The following is a 19,496-nucleotide window of genomic DNA, read 5'->3' on the forward strand; positions in this document are numbered from 1 at the left end:
CTACTTCGTAACCACGTATCTGCCGCAAGCATATCGTTCAATATCCACCAAGCTATGGTATATCTTGTTTTGTATAGTTTGTATCAATCTCCAAACTAGATATCCTTTGGATGGAATAATAGTACAGATGTAGAACTTCCATGTGCGACATAAGATCAATGTTTGCCTATGCAACTTGTCATTTTAAGCATTGATAGAACAACATAAGTATGATTTATGCGGATACTGTGAGAAAAGAAATTATCTGACAATTACATATGCAACATAATATTAATGTTGTATAAAACGCAAAATGTTAGATTAATGTCGTATCTTAAATATTTTTCCATGTAAGTTGTACAGTTCTCTACTTCGTCAATTCTCATCCTAAGAGAAAAAGATATAGACAGGAATTTCTGTATATGTGTGCAGCTTCCGTAGTTCTTTACGACTTAACACGAGCGCAACGCTTGTAATGTAATTTAATATCTTAAGTGCAGTTGCAGACGCCAATAGCAGTTATGATCAAATAAGAAGACTTAAAATAATGATCACTTTAGGCAATAGAAACCAGGTACATATGAATCGTAGAAATCGAATTTTGATAAAAGCCCAAGAATCTAATAGACTAAGCACATGTATATTTTAACGGAACTTGATCGTAACTTAAAAATTTAATATTTTATATTCTTTTAAATTATACGTTTTATAAAATTATATTACAAACACAATTAGCGATACAACTTCATTTCTTCTTTTGAAGGTGTATTTGTGACAGAAAATACGCTCCTTGATAATGATATAAAAATGTTTTTTTAAGCAAATGCAACCGTATTGTCTGTTTTACTCTGCTCTGCATTACACTCTACTCCAAATGGCATGCGAAATAAGAGGAGCCAGCTTCAATTGCTGCAATTAGATACGTACTCGGCAGTAGTAAATCCACGAGTGTCGATAAGGCTTGAGTAAGTACGCGCGACGCTCCGGAAAGCAGAGGAAAAACGCTCGTGCGTGACTTTCGAAGGCGAGAAATCTTGAGAGGCTGGTGTGTTCCACGGTGAAATCCGATAGATCACTTGATCGAGACACCAAGATGGAACACGTCTGGCAAAAACTTCACGATTTGGCTTCCCTTTACACCGGTTGACACAAGAAGACGCCTTTGCCGGTCCTTTAATAACTTCTCTATATAGGAAATGCATGTACTGTCGTTACTCAGTTTGGTTTTCTTCCTCCTCTTTTTTGTTCGAAACAAAGAGTTTTTCATGCAGGGATGATAAATTACGAACTGTAACTTGTCTTTCTTTTCAATATAAAATATGCAATGAAAAGTAATGAAGAAGCGAACTTGCGAAAGATGCAGGTAGTGTCTTCAATCTTCCGTGAATTACCCCAAGGAATGCTTTCTTAAAAAGAAGATGTAATTTTTTTCTCGAAACGAATATATATTAATTTTACGCGTAAAGAAACAGTCATAAACTTTTATATTTTAATTACAAGTACATATAATATTTTACATAAAAAATCCCCGCAGAAGAAAGAAATAAGCCAAGATGTTTAAACTTTTTTTTATATTTTACAATTTTAACGTAGCTCAGCACCTTCTCTTCTTTTATGCAGATCGAACGAAACACTTTCGAAGTGGTATCGCGTGGTATTGTGAAATAAAAAACAGAAATTTGTTTAATAAAACATCGCCTAATGCGATAATTATTGATGGCCAAGTCCGTGTCGCTGGTATATATCGTAGGAAAATTAGCGGCGGCGTCTCTCCCGGGATGGGATAGTCGACGGAGCGCGTCGTAGCGTCGCGATGCTGCGGACGCCACCGAGAGAGTCGAGGGAAACGCGCGCGCGAGAGAGAGAGAGAGAGAGAGAGAGAGAGGAGCGTCGCGACGACGCGGAGGCTGACGACGCACTGACTGCCCGCCTGGGTGCTCCCGACGGTAGTCGCGCTGGGTGAGGGAGAAAGAGAGTGTGAGACAGGGAAACGGGTGGGTAGAGAGAAGGGAGAGAACGAGAGAGCGCGACGGAGATGGGGAGAGAGAGAAGAGAGAGAGAGGGTGAATGTGGATGCAACCCTGGTCTCCCGATCTCCTAACTGCACCGACACCCTCTCGCCGTGCCAAAATCTATCCGCCCACGCGCTCGTTCGCGAACACCCCCGTTCGCCCGGCTGATCGGGAATCGCACGCGTCGAAGATCGCGACATACTTTCGACAACGGTAACGCTGATGACGCGAGAGTGGCAGGGCGCAGTTTAGATTCGGATGAATATTTTTGCCCCCGGAAAATGATGTTGAAAATTTCATTACCTGAGAACGGGAGTCGTGCGGAGACAAAATATGTAACACGTTCTCTGTGTGTATATCTTATGACCTGTACAGAGCTCGTTAATGAGCCACCTAATGAAGAAGCATTTTACGGCGCGCTTTACACATCTTGATGAACTGTGTAACTTATAAAAATATGCATACGCATCTCCGTGATTGAAGTAATATAATTTCCTTTAGTGCTCTTTCCCAGCGAGCACGTATTTAAAAGTACGGCATTTTTGAAATCCGAGTGCATATTTTACTACGCGTTTCATACAGTTGCGGAATTCCATGTCGAGTGATTTAACGCTGGCGCAAATGAAACTTGAATATTTAATTAGATAATATAAAATAATAGGGCGTGTACACAAGAATATTAAATAAGGATGTGGCGAACAGCTGCATTTTCGCAAATGGTCAAATCTTTCTCGCGTAGACAACGAACAGCTCATTGTTTCGAACAGTTGCACAAAAGTTCATGTTTATTTAAATACACAGAATACTAAAGAGTAAATTACATACGTTACATACGTTTTCACCCATCTTTTCTGAAAAATAATGAGATACAGGCTTTAATTTGTATACACACTCGACATTACTCACAATCAGACGTAAGTTTGAAATTGCAATTATACTCTTAATTGCGATGATAATTTAGACGGAAGCTTAGTTTAACCCGCGCGGCCCCTTTCAGAGCTGCAACGCAATCAATTAATTAACTCGTACTATCGCTATTTTCTTTTGATATCCGCAATTCGCATTTCCTCGAGTATCTCGGAAAGTTGCCAGCATTTCTCATCGCTCTTTCATTAAAGATTACGTGATTATAGGCAACGACTTATGAAAGTATCGTAAATCATGTAACAGCTGATACTCGATACCAGTTCTGCGATGCAGATCGCTTACGTAACACAATAACGTACAGCAACTCATTAATAATCGCTCTGGTTATCTATTACACTTTCTTTTAGCAGACACTGTGATATATTTCAGACCGCTTTGCATGTAATAACACGAGCCATTTTTTATTGCTCTTGATATATCTACACTTTGCATGTCGTGTTTCGTGCGAAAGTTTTTATATTATATAAAAAAAGAAAAATGAATCATTATCATAATAGAGCAACGTGATTTACAGTGCGATTTGTACGAACACAAGACGAAAACGTATGTACATAGACCGGCAAGCATTTAAAATATACTCATTACATATTATAAGGAGACTTGCGGAGTGCGTGCAGTAAATTATATATAGAATTCAAAATCATTTCCTTGAAACTCACAGATAAGAGCCGTGCGCAAAAGATCTCGTCATCTTTATTAACTTAGTAAGTTCACAAAATCTCTTCCGGCTATATTGAATTCAGTCACGATCCAGCGCACTAGTGAAATACTTACAGAAGTATTTACTCACAGCCGTATCATGCAATTAGCCGTGTTTTGGGGGAGAATTGCATTGAGAAGGGAATTACGGTGGAGCCAATTAAGGGACCGAGTATACACCTTCGCGTAAGAGTGAAAGAGTTCATTCACTGATGGAAAAGGTTTAGCGCCAAGTACCCAGTCATTCACCATCGGCGAAAGTAATCTCGTACTTTGTCAGCGCGAAGATTTAGCCGCGGTTGGGCACCGCTGTTACCAAAAAGCCAACCCACTGGTTGGTTCTGGTACCACATACTGGAAGTAACTGTAGGTAGGTAGTTCGAATCTTTGGTTCGTACATACAAGACTAACCGCGCAGAAACGGGAGTTGTCAGGCGAAGAAAAGGGATTGAATCGCGTGGTGGTTTAGATGTCGCGAAAGAGAAAATTTTAGATAGAAGCACCCAATGCACGTACACACAATACCGTTATTTATTCCAAATAACATATTGACGTCGTATTAACCTTGTTAATTTCGATCGTAAAATATTGGCGAGTATTGTGTCCAATATGTGTTTTCTCTACTATATATTTTGCTATAATACATCATGTACAATTTGCAGTTTGCGCACATTAGGGCACAGCGATGTGCTTGTGAAAAAAATGTCGCAAGTGCCCCGAAGTTTACGAAGTTGAGGATTTCGCGAGTATATAAAACTTTACACGTTATAATATCAGAATACTGTCTATCGAATTAACATTTCTTACTCTATCTTACACACGCCCACTCTGTATGCAAGTATGCGTTCAAAGTTTGATAACTTTTATAATAAGTGGGTAAATTGAAGTCAGAATATGTTTAAAGTTTTCAGACGGGATTCGCAGAAGTGCGTTTAACACGGGAAGACTAATAATAAAGTAATTTTTTATTTTTGAATCCATTTTTTAATGATTCTCGCAACGTCTTCCGTCATACATATGTATGTACATATATACAATAAAGTCTTCCATGTGAACCTCACAGCGCTATTTAATAAGGCACAAAGTGGACAGACGTCGGTTAAAATTCCAGCCGTTAGTACATTCTTCGACATACCCTCGGAATACTTTCCAAGTTATTCCACGAAAATATTCCGGATATAATATCCGTCAGTAGCTGGTAGATAGATTCGGTGAATTGCGATAAGTTGGTGCTTGGATAAAAAAAATTTCGATTCAAGTTTGTTACCGACATTTAATTCAGAATTGCATTTGAACTCGACGATTTTATAACAAGAAATGGACACTAAAACACATTATTCGCTTGATCCTCGTTCTTCAAAGGATTATCGACGACATAGTTGGACTTAAACTGTAAGCCAGCATTTGTCTCTTCGCTCTCACGAGTGTGTAGTGAGCGAGGACGGCGAGCTCATGAGTTGCGGCAAAGCTTGGGCAAATGATTTATTTACTGTATTTTTTAGTTTGCAATTTTGTTTTAATTAATAAGTACAATTATAAATATGCATAAGAACAAAAGTGATAAGAAACTTTTTAAGAGATATACATATAAAAAGAAATATTTTGTGGCACTTTATTATTCCACGTTTCTCAGGTGAAATAGTGGCCTCATTAATTTTTCCCATTAGCTAACTTCTGTAACAAATTGCAGGAGTAAAAACTTTATCGATATATTTCACTGACTTGCGTTCGACAGAACTGCCATTTTCGCAGGCTGTTTTCGAGCTGGACTGTTTTTGACCAGGAATGAAGTAATTCGTAGCCGACAGTGCATTAATATTCCCATAAATTACATGTCACATAAAAACAAATCTACGCCCAACAGAACATTAACATCCTTATAGACTTTATACCATACGAAATATAATAAAATAGCTCTGCAATAAACGAGAAAATTGAGGTCGTATAATCAACGTTATACAGCGAAAACTAGGGAAACAGTAATTCTTTTTGTTACGTAAAATACTTTACTGGAGTTTATTTATTGTATGTGAGAACGACCCATGTTGGTGCCTGAGTCAGCGATTACGCACCTAATTTAGTGGAAACTCAAATGTTGCAAAACATTTTTCGATGCATAAATGCTTTAACAATTTGCGCGATGTATTACAGACTACCGACAACTTAATAGTTTATTAATTCATTTATTTTACAATTATTCCTTTACTTAATATATCATAATAAAATATTTACTATTATCAGATACGTTAAACATTGTCCGTTATCGTAACTCGCTTTTCTAACATGTTTTATTACTTTTTCTTTAATTTTGCGTGACCTAACATTGTAGCGTTTCTGCACAATTTTTTAATTGTACACCGTACCGTGTGACACCATTTTTCTCGCTTGGTCAATCCCCAACCTAACTTATTATCTCCGTAGAGGTCGACAACATCACAATACACTTGCCGGGTTTCGCGGAAGCCTCTGCAAGTGCTGGAAATGACAGTCTACCTGCAACTGCGATTCAATAAGGACGTGACTGCCAGTGCCGATTATCGTATGGAGAAAAACGTCGAAAAATGGCGATGGCCGAGCGGAAAACGGCTGTGATCCAAGGCATGAGCATTTTTAACATCTCGCTTCCACCTTCCCACGTCGTGCAAAATATGGGTCTAATTTTCGCAAAGATACCGCGTCACGGCGCTTTTTGTTGAAACGCTTCAAAATTATCATTCTCAGAAAGGTTTGACACGAGGGAGCGCAAATAGAAGAAGCGACATTCTATTTTGAGCCTCGTGTCGACAGAGATTGTAATGTTTCATAAGGGTTCAAAGCTCTCTCGCTTGTGCTGTGTAATCTTCAGTTACAACGTTTAAACGTCCTCCGCCTAATTCTGAACGCCACTACCGCTGATGAATTCGCCGAATATTAAAGAGCAATTGTGACAAAAAGAAATTCAATTTGTCACAAATTAAATAAAATTAAAATGAGAAAATCCCTACAGCGATAACTTGCCAAGAATGTTAGACAGGATCCCTTAAACGTAGCCAATTTTAACATCGCGGCTAAGCTATTAAACAACAAAAGCAAACATATTTAATATTATCCTTTTTTAACTATGCAAATTCCTTTAAATACCGTCGTAACGCTATCCTTATTCTAGCGAAACGTAAAACGGCGAGTGGTATCCGGAGAGCGCGTTAGTTGGAATCTCAGTTTTACCGCCACTTAAACGCAACTTGAAACAATCCGACTTCAAGCGCGTATCATGGAAAAACGTTAATATAAAAAAGGGAAATCGCGCAAAATCGCTCAAGTTTGCGGAAACGCTTGGAAGAGAGAAAAGAACATAAATTCTTTTTATAAAATTCTTATACTACATATTAAAATAATTGCCACAATTATCAACCGTTAAAGCTCAATAGACTTTCATTGTCGTATCGTCGGCTTACTACGCGCGAGCAGTAAGGCGACATCATTGTGTAAGATCCGCTCCTCTAAAACTTGCAGCATTCCTTTTGCTCGTCGCAATCTCGAGGGCGTACACGCTTCAAGAGTCGGTCTCAACTGATTCGACCCCGAGCAGTAACAATTGCTCGACCACCGACAGCTTCCTCATTCTTCGTTCCCCAAACGAGGCACGGGAGGACGAGATGGATACGATGGCGGCGGACGTGCTTGTGGACGGTACGAAGAACAACTCGAACGTGTCGCATCCGAGGACGTTGACCTTACCCAAGGACTGGGACGAGAAACCGAAGTTGAAGTTTCCGAAATTTACCACGGAGGAGCGTTACAAGATGATGAGTTTGCATCTCGACAAGGGACGGTTCGCCTTCGATTTCCTCAGAGGCTTCTTGTCCTTCGTACAACCTTATGAAATACCGACTGGTACGGTTTAATAGCAATCGTAAATGGCTTTCGCGAAATCTCTCTTAGTGGGCTCGCGAGCTTTTAAAATACGCGCGTCTCGACAAATTCGTTTTGGGACCGAATGGTCGGCGTTTTACGAGACGTCTAGCTGTATCAATAATTCATACGCAAGCTGTTTCAACTAGAAAAAAGGAGAGCAACATTTCGCACGTGTAAAACGTACGCTACGAAGGCTCATGCATTTTAACGCCTGTCCGTTCACACGTCTCTCCTCGTTTAAATGCCTGAAAATTCATAGTTTTCAATCCTGTGGCCGATTAAATTATACAGATCGTTGCAAATCACAAATATTTTTCATTTATATAGCAACATCTACGTGAGAACAGATTGATATCATTGATGGTAGAAGAAAAAAGTTTTTAATCATACATATTTCTGAAATATTACAATACATTACCAACGTGCGAATTTATTTTCAACGTTTCTATCCAACCATTTAATAGTTCTTGGTTCGGCAAGTAATTAAGCTTAATAGATTTTTCGTTATTCTATCAGACTATTACCGCTTTCTCCTTCCAATTAACGAGGCATAGAGTAGATTAAAATTCTTCACGCTCGTTACAGATCTACTAGCGGATGCTGTGGAAAATCGCATAAGCACCACTAAATTGATCTCGGAGGTAAGGCGAAATCACGCTGAGAAATCAGAAATATTTAACCGACTAACGACGAAGCGGATCATTAAGGAAAGTGCAAGTCTTCATTAAATCCTTGCAACGGAACCCCCGATATTTCCGAGCGTTTCGTTCCGCGAGAAGAATTTCTTACGACGTGCGACGTACGCGATACATAATTTCCGCGATCTAACCGTCGCGCGAATATCACTGTTAAGTTTCGCGAAAGTATCATTCTTACTTTTACAGTCCGCGCACGTGGAAGCGGCTTTCCTGGGCTTAGTAGGCATGTGCTGCGTACTGGCCTGCATAATACCTGGCACGGAACTTTGGCTCGCCTGTCGTCCAATCAGAGAGGATTACAAACCCTCTCGGCATCCCAGTGTTCTCGCATTTCTCCTCGCCGTTCTCGTCTTTATACTCGGGTAGGATCTATGACGATTCTCCGTTCTTAGACGACGCTCCGAAAACTTATTACCTTCACTTCCAACCCTACCCGTGTTCCCCGATACTTCTGTCCTTCTTGATTACACCTCGTGAGTACATAATCGTCGCGATCGTAGCGACGATGAGATTCCGATGATTAAAAATTCTAAAATTAATATAAAAGAGGTTTCGTTACTTTACACTCGAAACAAATCACAATTACTTTGTCTTAGTTTTAACAATTTTTAATAAGATGATAGAACATTGACATTTACAGAATACCTATTGAATATGTGCACAGAGGTGTTAAAATACTAATCATTGTTTTATATACATTTGTATTTGAATAGCTATAATACTCTATTAATATTAATATTAGAGCAATATCGAGAATAAATTAAGTTAGTTGGAAGAGAGAGAGAGAGAGAGAGAGAGAGAAAGAGTGAAAGGAGGTTTAAGTAGACAGCTATTCGTCTTACCACGACGTTGAGAAACCTTTTACCTAAAGCAAGCACTCGCTACGTTATTCATAATCTTTGGTGCGTGGCTTTCAGGTCTTGCATGGTGACGATGATAATATGCAACGAGGCAGTGGCGGTCGGAATCGAGAAGCTCCCAGTGACAGTAGAAACGGCGCTGCAGGATTTAAAGGACTATCACGCGGACACCACGTCGCAGCTGCGAAAGTGCCTCACGAGAAGTTTGGACGTGGCCAGCGAAGCGATCCTCGCGGATCTGGACAGTGAGTGAAATTTTCTTTCTAACTGTATTAAGACACCGAACGCGGAAAGTTTCCTCGTGCAAGAAGAGCGCATCACCGTCCACCATTTTATCGCGCTCAGCGAAGACAACGTGCAAAACCACTTTTAACCGTAACAGTAACTATGAACACACTACCTGAGATGCTTACCGAATGCTCTTTCCTGTTAGCGTGTTACACGGACGTAACCCAGTTACTATAATTGTGTTCTGTCTTAAATGCGCTAGTTTTTCCGGACTTCCCACCTTCGCTCGTTATGACCAACGTGTGAGAAGTACGTAACAGGCGCAAACGAGCAAAAAATAAAAAAGGAATGTTAAAATTATATAGAGGTCATAATGCGGGAACTTTACTAAGCGCTATAATACACGAAATGATGGAAAAAAAAGATAAGGTAAAAAAGTTAAATATAATATCTTTGTAAAATATTTACGCATCTTAATACGACACACTTTCCGCGCTGGTTTCATTTCTTGTTGTCCTTTTGCTTGGAAAAAGTCCTTCCTGAGAGAGAATACAATTTTTCGTTGCCGCTAATGGTGATAGAGAATACAACTCGTGGCCGAGTAACTAATTTCCGGAGTAAAGTCGAGTGCGGAACGCGGAGAACCGCTTGCGGTTCGATTGCTCGCCTACTTTGATGCAACATAGCGCTCGTTGTAAGCGACTCTCCGCTCTTGACTCTTGAACGAAGCCGCAAACTGACTAATTTCGCCGCTAAATTTGTAGGCCCGCGCGTTTAACGTTACAATCGTCTGCAGGATGCCAAATTTAATCGATTTCATCGCATGCGTAAACTTACCGCAAATGTGGCCGGAATCAAACTGTTTAACATAGCTTAATAATTCAACGGTGCGATTAAATGCTTTAACAACTTGAGCCGCCAACGTAAAAGTAACGCATATATAACAAATCTAACATTTAAACATTCTGAATTTGATCGTAATTCTAATAAGATTTTTAAGGCTGTATTTTTACGTCACTATTATAATTAAAAATTATCCTAACAATAACTAATGTACTAAAAATTAAACAACACGTAACATTTTCGTAACATGCCAAGTTAATACGCAGCAATATGAGAATATATACGAATAATGAGGAACAATATCAGATCATTGAATTTTCCATATTTGTGGCTCGTGAGCTGCAACAAAAGGAAGGTAAAATTTAAAATTATATTAATATAAATTTTCAAAAGCTTTTGTTCGGTTTAATTATTTTTATTTATTTTACCCGACATCAGGGTATTCACTGACACAGAAGAATTTCTTGCCACATGCCGCAGCCAGAAATATTTTTAGTTAAATGGTGTGTAACGCTTGTGAATTATATACACATTTACATTTACTATGTATCCATATATGTTTGACACACTCGTTAGCAGGTTGGAATATTTTTAACCGCTTCCCCCTCTCCCTCCCTCCCTTCCTCCCCCCCCTCTCTCTCTCTCTCATAGGACGTGTGGTTGCTTGCAATATTTTATGCCCTGTATTCATTTCGCTTGCGCGCATGATAGATTCAACTGCATGATAAATTCATCTGTTAATGGTATAACGATTTAGTTGATTTGGCTTGCGTCCATGGCGAGAGGTGCACGAGAAAACCGTGTACGCGATAAGGAAGCATTTTTATCTCGATAATTAGAATAATTCTATCCTCGAAAGAAAGAGAGCATTGGGTTAGACGCGAACAGAGCGCATCTTTTTCACACTTTTAGGACCGCGCCGTTTCCATTTTACTTTATTTGAAAAACAAAGTGCTTTAATTTCCATTTCTGACAGAAAGGCAATAAATCTTTCGCACGTTTATTTTTGTAATGCATAAATGCGATGGTCTGCCTTTTATTTCCAAACGGCGAGTCGTATATCAAATAATATTTCGTTGCTGCTCGTGATATGGAACGAAATGTAAGACGCATTCCGACCATTAACTCGTTATGCGCATCGTACCGAGCTTATTTCCACTAAAATGGAAATAATTCTAAATGTTTATAAACCTGTTCCCCCCCGGCGATTTTGCGACGCGATTCGCTCCAGCAGATTTCCGCTGCCATGTGGGTCGAACGCATGAATTGTCAAAGCAAAGTGCCGATGTCCGGCGTCGTCGCCTAATGACGTTTCTCGCGTCTGGAGAGAAGCATAGATGTCTAATGAGAGCTATTGACAGTCTATAATCGTCGCATAATGGGTCCATCGCCACTGGCACGTTAACAACCCCACCGGCAAATTGAGCTCGTTAGCGCAATGCAACCACTGGCATTATACATGTTGGCCGGCACAAAGCTCGCGCGCGTACACGCCGCCGACCCGTCTTGATTTCAGATCACGTACCGCGCGCCAAGTGGAACGACAACGATACGGTTTATCGACAACGTGACTACGTCGTTTCTTTCGGAGTCTATATACCGAGAACGTATATCATAAGATACGCTGTATCACACGTATCCCCGAGATCGATACCGCAAATTAAACCTCGAGATCCCCAAGTATTGGCCGGCATAACTCGCGGCGTTTACACGGAATATTGATTTTCTGCCGTCCGTCTTTGCCAGAAACTCATATGCGAATCTCTTTTACAAGAAATGGAAATACATTTTTAATTGTTATCAGAAATTTCGCGCTATCGTCAAAGGCCTGCATTATCAAACCACCTGCGTTGGTCCAAAATTCCTATCAGATCGCGATAACCGACGCGGATACAGGACGGATAAATTATTACTGCCACGCACCGACGTGACGGGATTTACAATGTCGCTCGCGTTTATACACTACATGAATGTCGCGTGTTCGTTAGCCCGAGGCGATCACGATCCATTTTTAACGTTTATCCCATCGCGCGGCTCTTTATGGTATCGTTCAATATTCTAATAATTTCACACTTTTGCCAGGCCTTCGAAACCGCGTTCGGCACGTGACTTTTTGAAAAAGAGAGAGACAATATGTACATTGCCAAAAGTGTCCTGTGCAGAATATTAAGCGATCCATGCGCGTGACATCGACTTGTATATGCATGTGCGATATTTGTATATTAATGGAATATATCTGTTAACTAAAAGCAGACGGGCGCGCTAATATTTCGCGCTCGTGTTTTACAGATGTCGAGGAATTATTGGGCAAACCTGTGCAGGCCGAACTCTCGGCCGAGACTGGACTTGACGTGGCACTGGATGCGCTCGTTGACTTGGGAAATGGTAAAAACTATAATAAAAATATATTATAATACAATCTTTTTCAACAAAAAGACTAAGAAGCAAAGCTTGACATAATGTCGTATAACGTCAAGCGCAATTTGCCGACTGTTTTTAATTTTCGGATACGTATGCAATTAATCGTAATAATTTCTGAAAGCTAGGGAACATATAATGCATTTCGTAATCTGCGAAAATCCAATGGATTCACGGGCGCGCAGGAAATTACGAGATTAGGATTTCGCATTTTGCGGCGCCGCACATATTGATAGTCCAAGGTAGATAAATGCTCCCTTAACTTATTACCAGATTCTATAACGCGAGAAATTAGTGCCCTTTATAATTTCGACCGCTATATCCGATATGGATATTGCAACGAATATTCTGTACCAATATTTGTCGGAATGGCAAGGTGGCTGCGCGCCGAAATGTTTGCATATTCATAACCCCGATATCTACACAACGTACTCACGTCCTACGTATAATAATTTATACGTCGAATTATACGTTCCGTGTGGAAGAGCGACCGCGTCGTTCACTCATTGCCTCGCGAACGGGGCGCGGTCACGATAAATCTAACGACTTCTCTGTGGTTTCATCGGATTCCGCGGTGAATCGCGCGAACATTCATTCATCGCGCCGCTTACTCATCACTCAAGATTTCACATTTCGATAAAATAAGAGCCGCGCGTATCGAGTCACGTCTATTCAAATTTTATTAACTCAAAACGAGTAGCTTTCGTAGAAATGAAAGGGTCGCCAAGTTTAATTACTTGTCGAGGCATTTCTTTGCGGCAAGTTTGCGTACCCCACACGTTCGTGTATTCAATATCAACGATATTGAATATCTGATACCGTCTAGCTAGTCAAGCGTATATGTAACTAAGATGTCTGTGCAACGTGCGGATGTAACATGCGACTTTTGGGACCGCCAATTTACCCGACATCACGGCTGGTTTAGGTTGTTTCTGGTAACGTTATTCGGTCTTCAAATGAATTCACCGCCGTTAAGTGACCTACTCGACCTGGAGTGTCACTTAGTCATGGTACTAAGTTACTAACAGTGTACTAACTAAATTAGCAGGTACTACCGCAACTACGGGCCTCTCGCTCTTGCCTCCCTTGGAGCAACTCCTCGCCTAATCACTACACGTGTATCATACTTACACGCTATACTTAGTGCTCTGTACCGGGTGTTCTGAAATCAACCCGTAGTAGGTCGTTTGCTTACACGAAAATGTTAACGCAAGTCACGCGAGAGTAGTTTGTTTTTCGAAATATATTAAGTGTATTTTCTTCTGCGGGAGATTTCTTTCCATCAATGGATTTGTACGTACGGCTAGTCCAGCCATTAGAAAGTATAAAAGTTATGTGGAATAACATAGTTGGATACTCGGGAAAATATACGAAATTTGTGCCAAGAGTAAGAACTTGAGTAAATAATAGGCTGCCGATATTGACAATGAGCCAACACAAATAAGAAAGGGAAAGGCACACCGCCCGCGCTAAAAAGTTTTAATTAGACAAAATTTCCCGTGTATGCGCAGATAAAGTTCTCAGGGAGTTTGCAGTTTAAACTGTCGCATGGCAATTACTAAATGTTATGTTTATTTCCACATGTAGTAGTTAGCGCCTACATACTTTTACGTTTTATAATGAGTGCATATACAGCATGTACGTATATGTATTTACCTCCAATATAAGAGTAATTAAATTTAAAAAATTAATAAAACTTTCTCCTCTCCGTGTAGTATCGCGATGATATATAAATTCGTAGCACACGCCGTATACCTCGTCTAGGGATGCAGCCATGGGGCATGACTCCAGGGTCGCTTTCCTCGACGGTGTGCGTTCGTAGCGAACTAATTCGAGTAACGAAAACGTGTTACAGTGGCAAGTGTTGCTCGGAGACGTGATATCGCTATCGTATATTTCTCATCAGCGCAGACAAAGTCTAATGCGTAAATGGCGAGTAGCGGCGTCTTATAAATTGCTTCGTTATACCGGCGCGTTATTACTTTCGGTTGTCGGCTAATAGTTTGATAGCTCGAGCACCCAGTATGTTGAAAGTTCGTCCCAAGATTATTAAAGTCCATCGATCTGAGTTATTAACAGACGCGGACGAAGATAAATGTAGATAGTTATGAAATTACGAAGAGAGATTTTACATAGGCGGTGTAGTGGGTTTGTATCTTTCAGTATAGTATTCCAAGTTTACCCCTAGTTTATCCCTAAGGAACAAGCATTCCGCATTCATTAAGTGTCAATATTATAGAACTGGCGTCCAATTCTATAATGAATTGTGAGCCAGATATAATTTAGTTCGACTTTCGTATTGTAACTAGGATGATTTCTCTACTAGTTTCTAAAGGTGTTAGGCAAACGAAGGTAAGAACAGTGAATACAGGATATACACGCCGTTAATGGTGTCGTATCGCACGTTTCAGCGACGCAAGAGTTATCTGCCAGAACCGAATCTTTGCTCAGGGAGAGTGAGAGAGCTCACGAACTCGGATTGGAATTGAGTAGGGAAACGGACGAGATACGGCGGGACTTGGAAGGTGCAGTGAGAGCATGCTCTGGTTCAGATCGTTCTCTTTGTGCTGTCATTGACTCTTCGGGGATTCGCCTGGATCTACGGATAGAACGGGTGAATAAACTTTACGATTGACGTTCGTTCGGTCTAACGCATTCCGGGGTTCGATCGGGATAAACGATTCGATTTGTGGCAACATTTTCATTATGGCTCTCCATTTTATTTATGTGATGTGAAGCAATGAAAACGGTTAAACAAATACGGATGGATAAAACGCATTTATTTTATAAACATTAAAATTACATTATGGTTACTGTTGGTATAATCCAAGTGCTACAACGAAATTTATCTTCCATTATCTCTCAGAATTTTAATTAAACTACTCTCCTTCTCCCTCCCTCCCCCCCCCCCTCTCTCCTCCCTCTATCCTTCTCTTCCTCTCTTTCGACATTTACGCGTGACTGAATTAAAATTCTTTACATTGGTTTCCATTTTTAATACGTCTCATTTTCCCTCTGCTTGTTTCACCTTTTTATAACCATTTAATTACATATATTATGCACTGTTAGTGTGTGTTTTACGGCAAAGGTGATTTTTATGTTTTAGCACAATTTTTTTTATTGCCATTCATCAGAATTATTTTGCTATATACTTAAAACATTTGTAAATATTACATTAAGAAATGAAGTTTAAATTCACAGCTTTTAGCGAAGTACTAAAGCGCGAAAACTTTTCGAGGATCTCTCCATCTTTTGTTAGTCACGAAGCTTATACGCCTCTTCACATGTACAGTTGTACACGTGAATACATATAAATGATACGCTTTTAGATTCAACTGCGCCCATTTTTTTCATTGTTATTGAGCGCAACTTTCACTTTTCCATCTCGATCTATCATCCATTCAAGATTTTCTAATTACACAGAACTTTAATTATTTCTTAGGATCGTGTTACCTTTGTATTGTTTCACAAAATTCCGTACTTCGTAAAAAGTATTAAACTCGCTATTTCAGTCAATTCGCCCCACCGTGCCGTCAATGTCGATGCATTCTTTACTCTCCGTATGAGCAACTCTATTGTTGCCTTCATATCGGTATTTTCAGAATAAAGACGTTAAATTTTAGTAATAAAATTGAGAAATTTTAAATTAAAGAAATCAATTCTTAGCAAAAGAAATTAATAAAAATCCTTATCATCAGCTTAAAACGTACAAACTTTAAAGCAGCAACAGATTTGTTACTAAAACTCGTTTCTCTTTTGAGATACCCTCTATACTTTCTATCGCAGCTGCTGAGAGACGATCGTCTTCTACGTCTACGGAGTACCAGTCGGGAAAATTTGACGGAAGCAGGACGTCAGGTTCGCGGGGAGTATCTCTATGTACCGCATCACATCGCCCGGACCACTCTCGATGCTCGCAACCGTAGGTAGAATATATTCACGGTTCCATTGCTCGAATTGATATTATATTGGAAAAAAGTCACGAGACCCGCATTCTCGATAGGGAGCTTTTGTCGATACAAACCAATTGCGGCCAATGCGTTCGGAGAGTTCGTGAATGTGGGCACTACGAAATTTAGTTGGGCGTGTAACTATTTGGCTGAGAAAAGCCAAGCTGTGGGAAGGAAGAAAATTATGTGCTATATAGCAGAAAAGTTACAGACATTGATGCCATGTATTATGATACGTTATGGCACACGCGACGCCACGTGGAGATCGCAATGACACTTGAGCGTAGAAACTTTGCCGAACTCGCGCTTCCGAAGAAAGCTAAATTAGCGCCTTCACTGCCAGATTTCTCTGAATGTTATGCGAGATGACGCGAATTAAGCTGGATAAATGGCTTACAGCGCTCCACTGGTAAACTAACAAATGACACAAACAATTGCTACCTTACGACATAACTCGTATAATTTACGGATGCGAAGATATAACGGATACACAAATTCCATGTTTCTCGTACTTTTTCATATTTACGTATCGTTTAATTAACACTCTACACAATTTGCCTTGATAGAAATTTGATTTAATAATATTTTATCTTAATATTTTTCTTATTTTTATAATGACTTACATTTTATTATGTAATTAATAAGTCGTTTTAATAATTTTATTACCATTACTACAATATAATCATATTGTACATAACAGAATATAATAATTTTATAATTTGAATTTTAGTTTAACAATTAAAGTTTGAAGACTGATAATAATAATTACAATACTGAAATGTCTGTTAGCTTCCGATTAAATTCACAGTATTGTATGAGCAAACGCGTCAGCTTATTCGTGGAATAATTTCCGTGCAAATTCAAGCGGCAATCAGGAAGGAACGCAATCCATAGCCGCAAATAATAGAAGAGAAAAGCGGAAAAAAGAACATTCGCCGCGATTAAACCGTAGTAAATGTCGATAGATCAGAACACTGGTCGCTGCGCCGAATACGTCCCGCGTATTTCGACTGTCTTAAAGAATGAAGTCTTGCGGAGCTTCGAAGAAGTCTGATGGATTTTGCAGCGTAGGAATTATTTCCATCGTGCACAGACGTATACTTGTTTCAACATTTTGCAACAAACTCTCGGTACTTTAAACACTAATATCAGTGCATTTCGTATAACTCGAAAACTTTTATATAACCGCGGGGAAAGCTGACTTTAATAGAACAAAGAATGTTAAAAATAGATTTCTCATATTTTGTGTGTGTGTGTGTGTGTGGAGGATCCGATTATAAATGTTTGGAACGTTACATACTTGGAAGCAGATCAAACTTTCGAAATCTTTTTTTAAACGCTTCACACGATGTTTCTTAAACAATATTTCGACGTAAAGTCAATATCGAGGAAGCAGAGATGCAATGAAAAAGCAAAGTTCTGAAGAAAATATCTTTTTGTAGATTCATAACGCTCACGTTATCTCCACTGAGTGTTCTTTCTCGATACACTCCCTTATCTATACTTATATATCCTTGTCTATATATCATGCTAGGAACCGTGATATATTTAAGGCATATTATAACTTTGAAGGAAAGTAAACAAACCAGACTGAACCAGATCACGTTTTATCGCGAACGAAGTTGAGAAAACACAAACTTGTTAGTTCTATGAAAGTGCATTTTGATGTTCCGATAATTAAGATACTCCGAATCGATGCAATTGAAAGAAAATTAATGCAAATAAAACGGCGATATGCTTACGTTTTTTTATATTAATAAAATGTATATTTAAGTATACATTTGTTTGCATATAAGTTTCTTACAAAGCTAGAAAATACCTCGGATATTCTTCATCATTCTTTAACCGCCTTCAAAGCACACGCTTTCGTAGCTTTGCTTTCGCCAAGCTTTATAAAGAATATCTCATTTCAGATTCAAAGCTTAAAGTCTTCCAAAATGTTGACAGCTTCTAAGAAATATATGACGCATGTATTAATTCTGCGCAATGTTGCATAGAACGCGCATGAATTTCCAGCATAAAATATGTCGAATATATATTCGTGCAATGAATTATTTCTAAATGGAGGATTATTTCAAGAACGATTTATACTATCATAACATCTACAATAAAAATATAAAATAAAATTTTCGGTCACTGATTAAAGATATTTAATTTAAAATAATTTAGAAGATATACATTTTTTTTACATAGTAAGCAATAATATCGTCATTTTCCATAAATACTGTCTATGTTCGTGTCTAATATACGTCTCGTGCATTTGAAATTATACAAAGATTTCAGCTTGATAAAAAGCTTGATAAAAAGAAGCTTATAGAATTCTCATGCATGAATCGTCTTGTTAAAAGATCCCCTTCCCCCTGCATTCACCCCTGCTCTTTAGACCAAGTCGTTTAACGCGGAACGTCGCGTTTCTCAATAGCAGTTTTTGCGCACCCTTCCTGCTCTTTTTTCCATGTCGTACTGTATAAACGATATTTCGTCACGGGCCGAGGGGAATTCGCGTCAGCGTTTCTGCCCCAGAGTGCGATGAGCATGAGACCATGCGGCGGAAAAGGGAGACTTTATCCTTAATAGACAAACGAAATGCGGTAAATGCTTCGAGCAAACATCGTGGACCCCGCGATCGTGTTATATATCTTTCCCGAGACACCCGTATAAACTTTCGCGATGGGATCGATGATTGATGCTGGGAGAGTCACGCGTTGACGGCCTGTCGTGTCGGACAATATCATGGACCTATTCCACTTGCTGTTTCATTAGATGCCGATATACAGGGTGTCCTAAAACCACCGGAGGTCCTCTTAATGACAGATTCCTTAGAACATTTCCAGACGAAAATCCTAATACAAAAGTGTCGAGGCTATAATAGTTTTTAAATTAGAAGCGATTATTTTCCACAAATGATAGGGCTGAAATTTCGCGCGCTCAGGAACGGCGAAATGACAAGTGATATAAAAAGAACGATATTCATAGGAGCACTTATAT

The 19,496-nt window shown here is 39.4% G+C and overlaps 2 protein-coding genes across 6 annotated transcripts in view; one reads left to right on the top strand and one right to left on the bottom strand.

Annotated features, from left to right (window-relative positions):
• Positions 1-1,840, bottom strand: part of LOC105568030 (trace amine-associated receptor 9) — a 61,434-nt gene extending 59,594 nt beyond the window's left edge. For 3 of the 4 annotated variants that reach the window (XM_012023382.1, XM_012023385.1, XM_012023384.1), the window contains exons 1-2: positions 1,560-1,840; positions 907-1,164 (exon numbers count right to left, since the gene is read on the bottom strand). The gene's annotated coding sequence lies outside the window, so the exon portion shown is untranslated. The remainder of the gene's footprint in view (positions 1-906; positions 1,165-1,559) is intronic. The other variant, XM_012023383.1, reaches the window with a different exon arrangement.
• A 4,264-nt stretch (positions 1,841-6,104) lies between these two features.
• Positions 6,105-19,496, top strand: part of LOC105568032 (prominin-1-A) — a 20,812-nt gene continuing 7,420 nt past the window's right edge. The window contains exons 1-8 of one of the 2 annotated variants that reach the window (XM_012023388.1): positions 6,105-6,215; positions 7,110-7,490; positions 8,097-8,152; positions 8,396-8,571; positions 9,127-9,314; positions 12,430-12,525; positions 14,970-15,172; positions 16,345-16,480. In XM_012023388.1, coding sequence (XP_011878778.1) covers positions 6,179-6,215; positions 7,110-7,490; positions 8,097-8,152; positions 8,396-8,571; positions 9,127-9,314; positions 12,430-12,525; positions 14,970-15,172; positions 16,345-16,480 — 1,273 coding nt within the window. In that variant the 5' untranslated portion in view covers positions 6,105-6,178. The other variant, XM_012023389.1, reaches the window with a different exon arrangement.

Source organism: Vollenhovia emeryi, unplaced genomic scaffold (assembly GCF_000949405.1).
Source record: "Vollenhovia emeryi isolate VEMERY1.0 unplaced genomic scaffold, V.emery_V1.0 DF939132.1, whole genome shotgun sequence".
NCBI lineage: Eukaryota > Metazoa > Arthropoda > Insecta > Hymenoptera > Formicidae > Vollenhovia > Vollenhovia emeryi.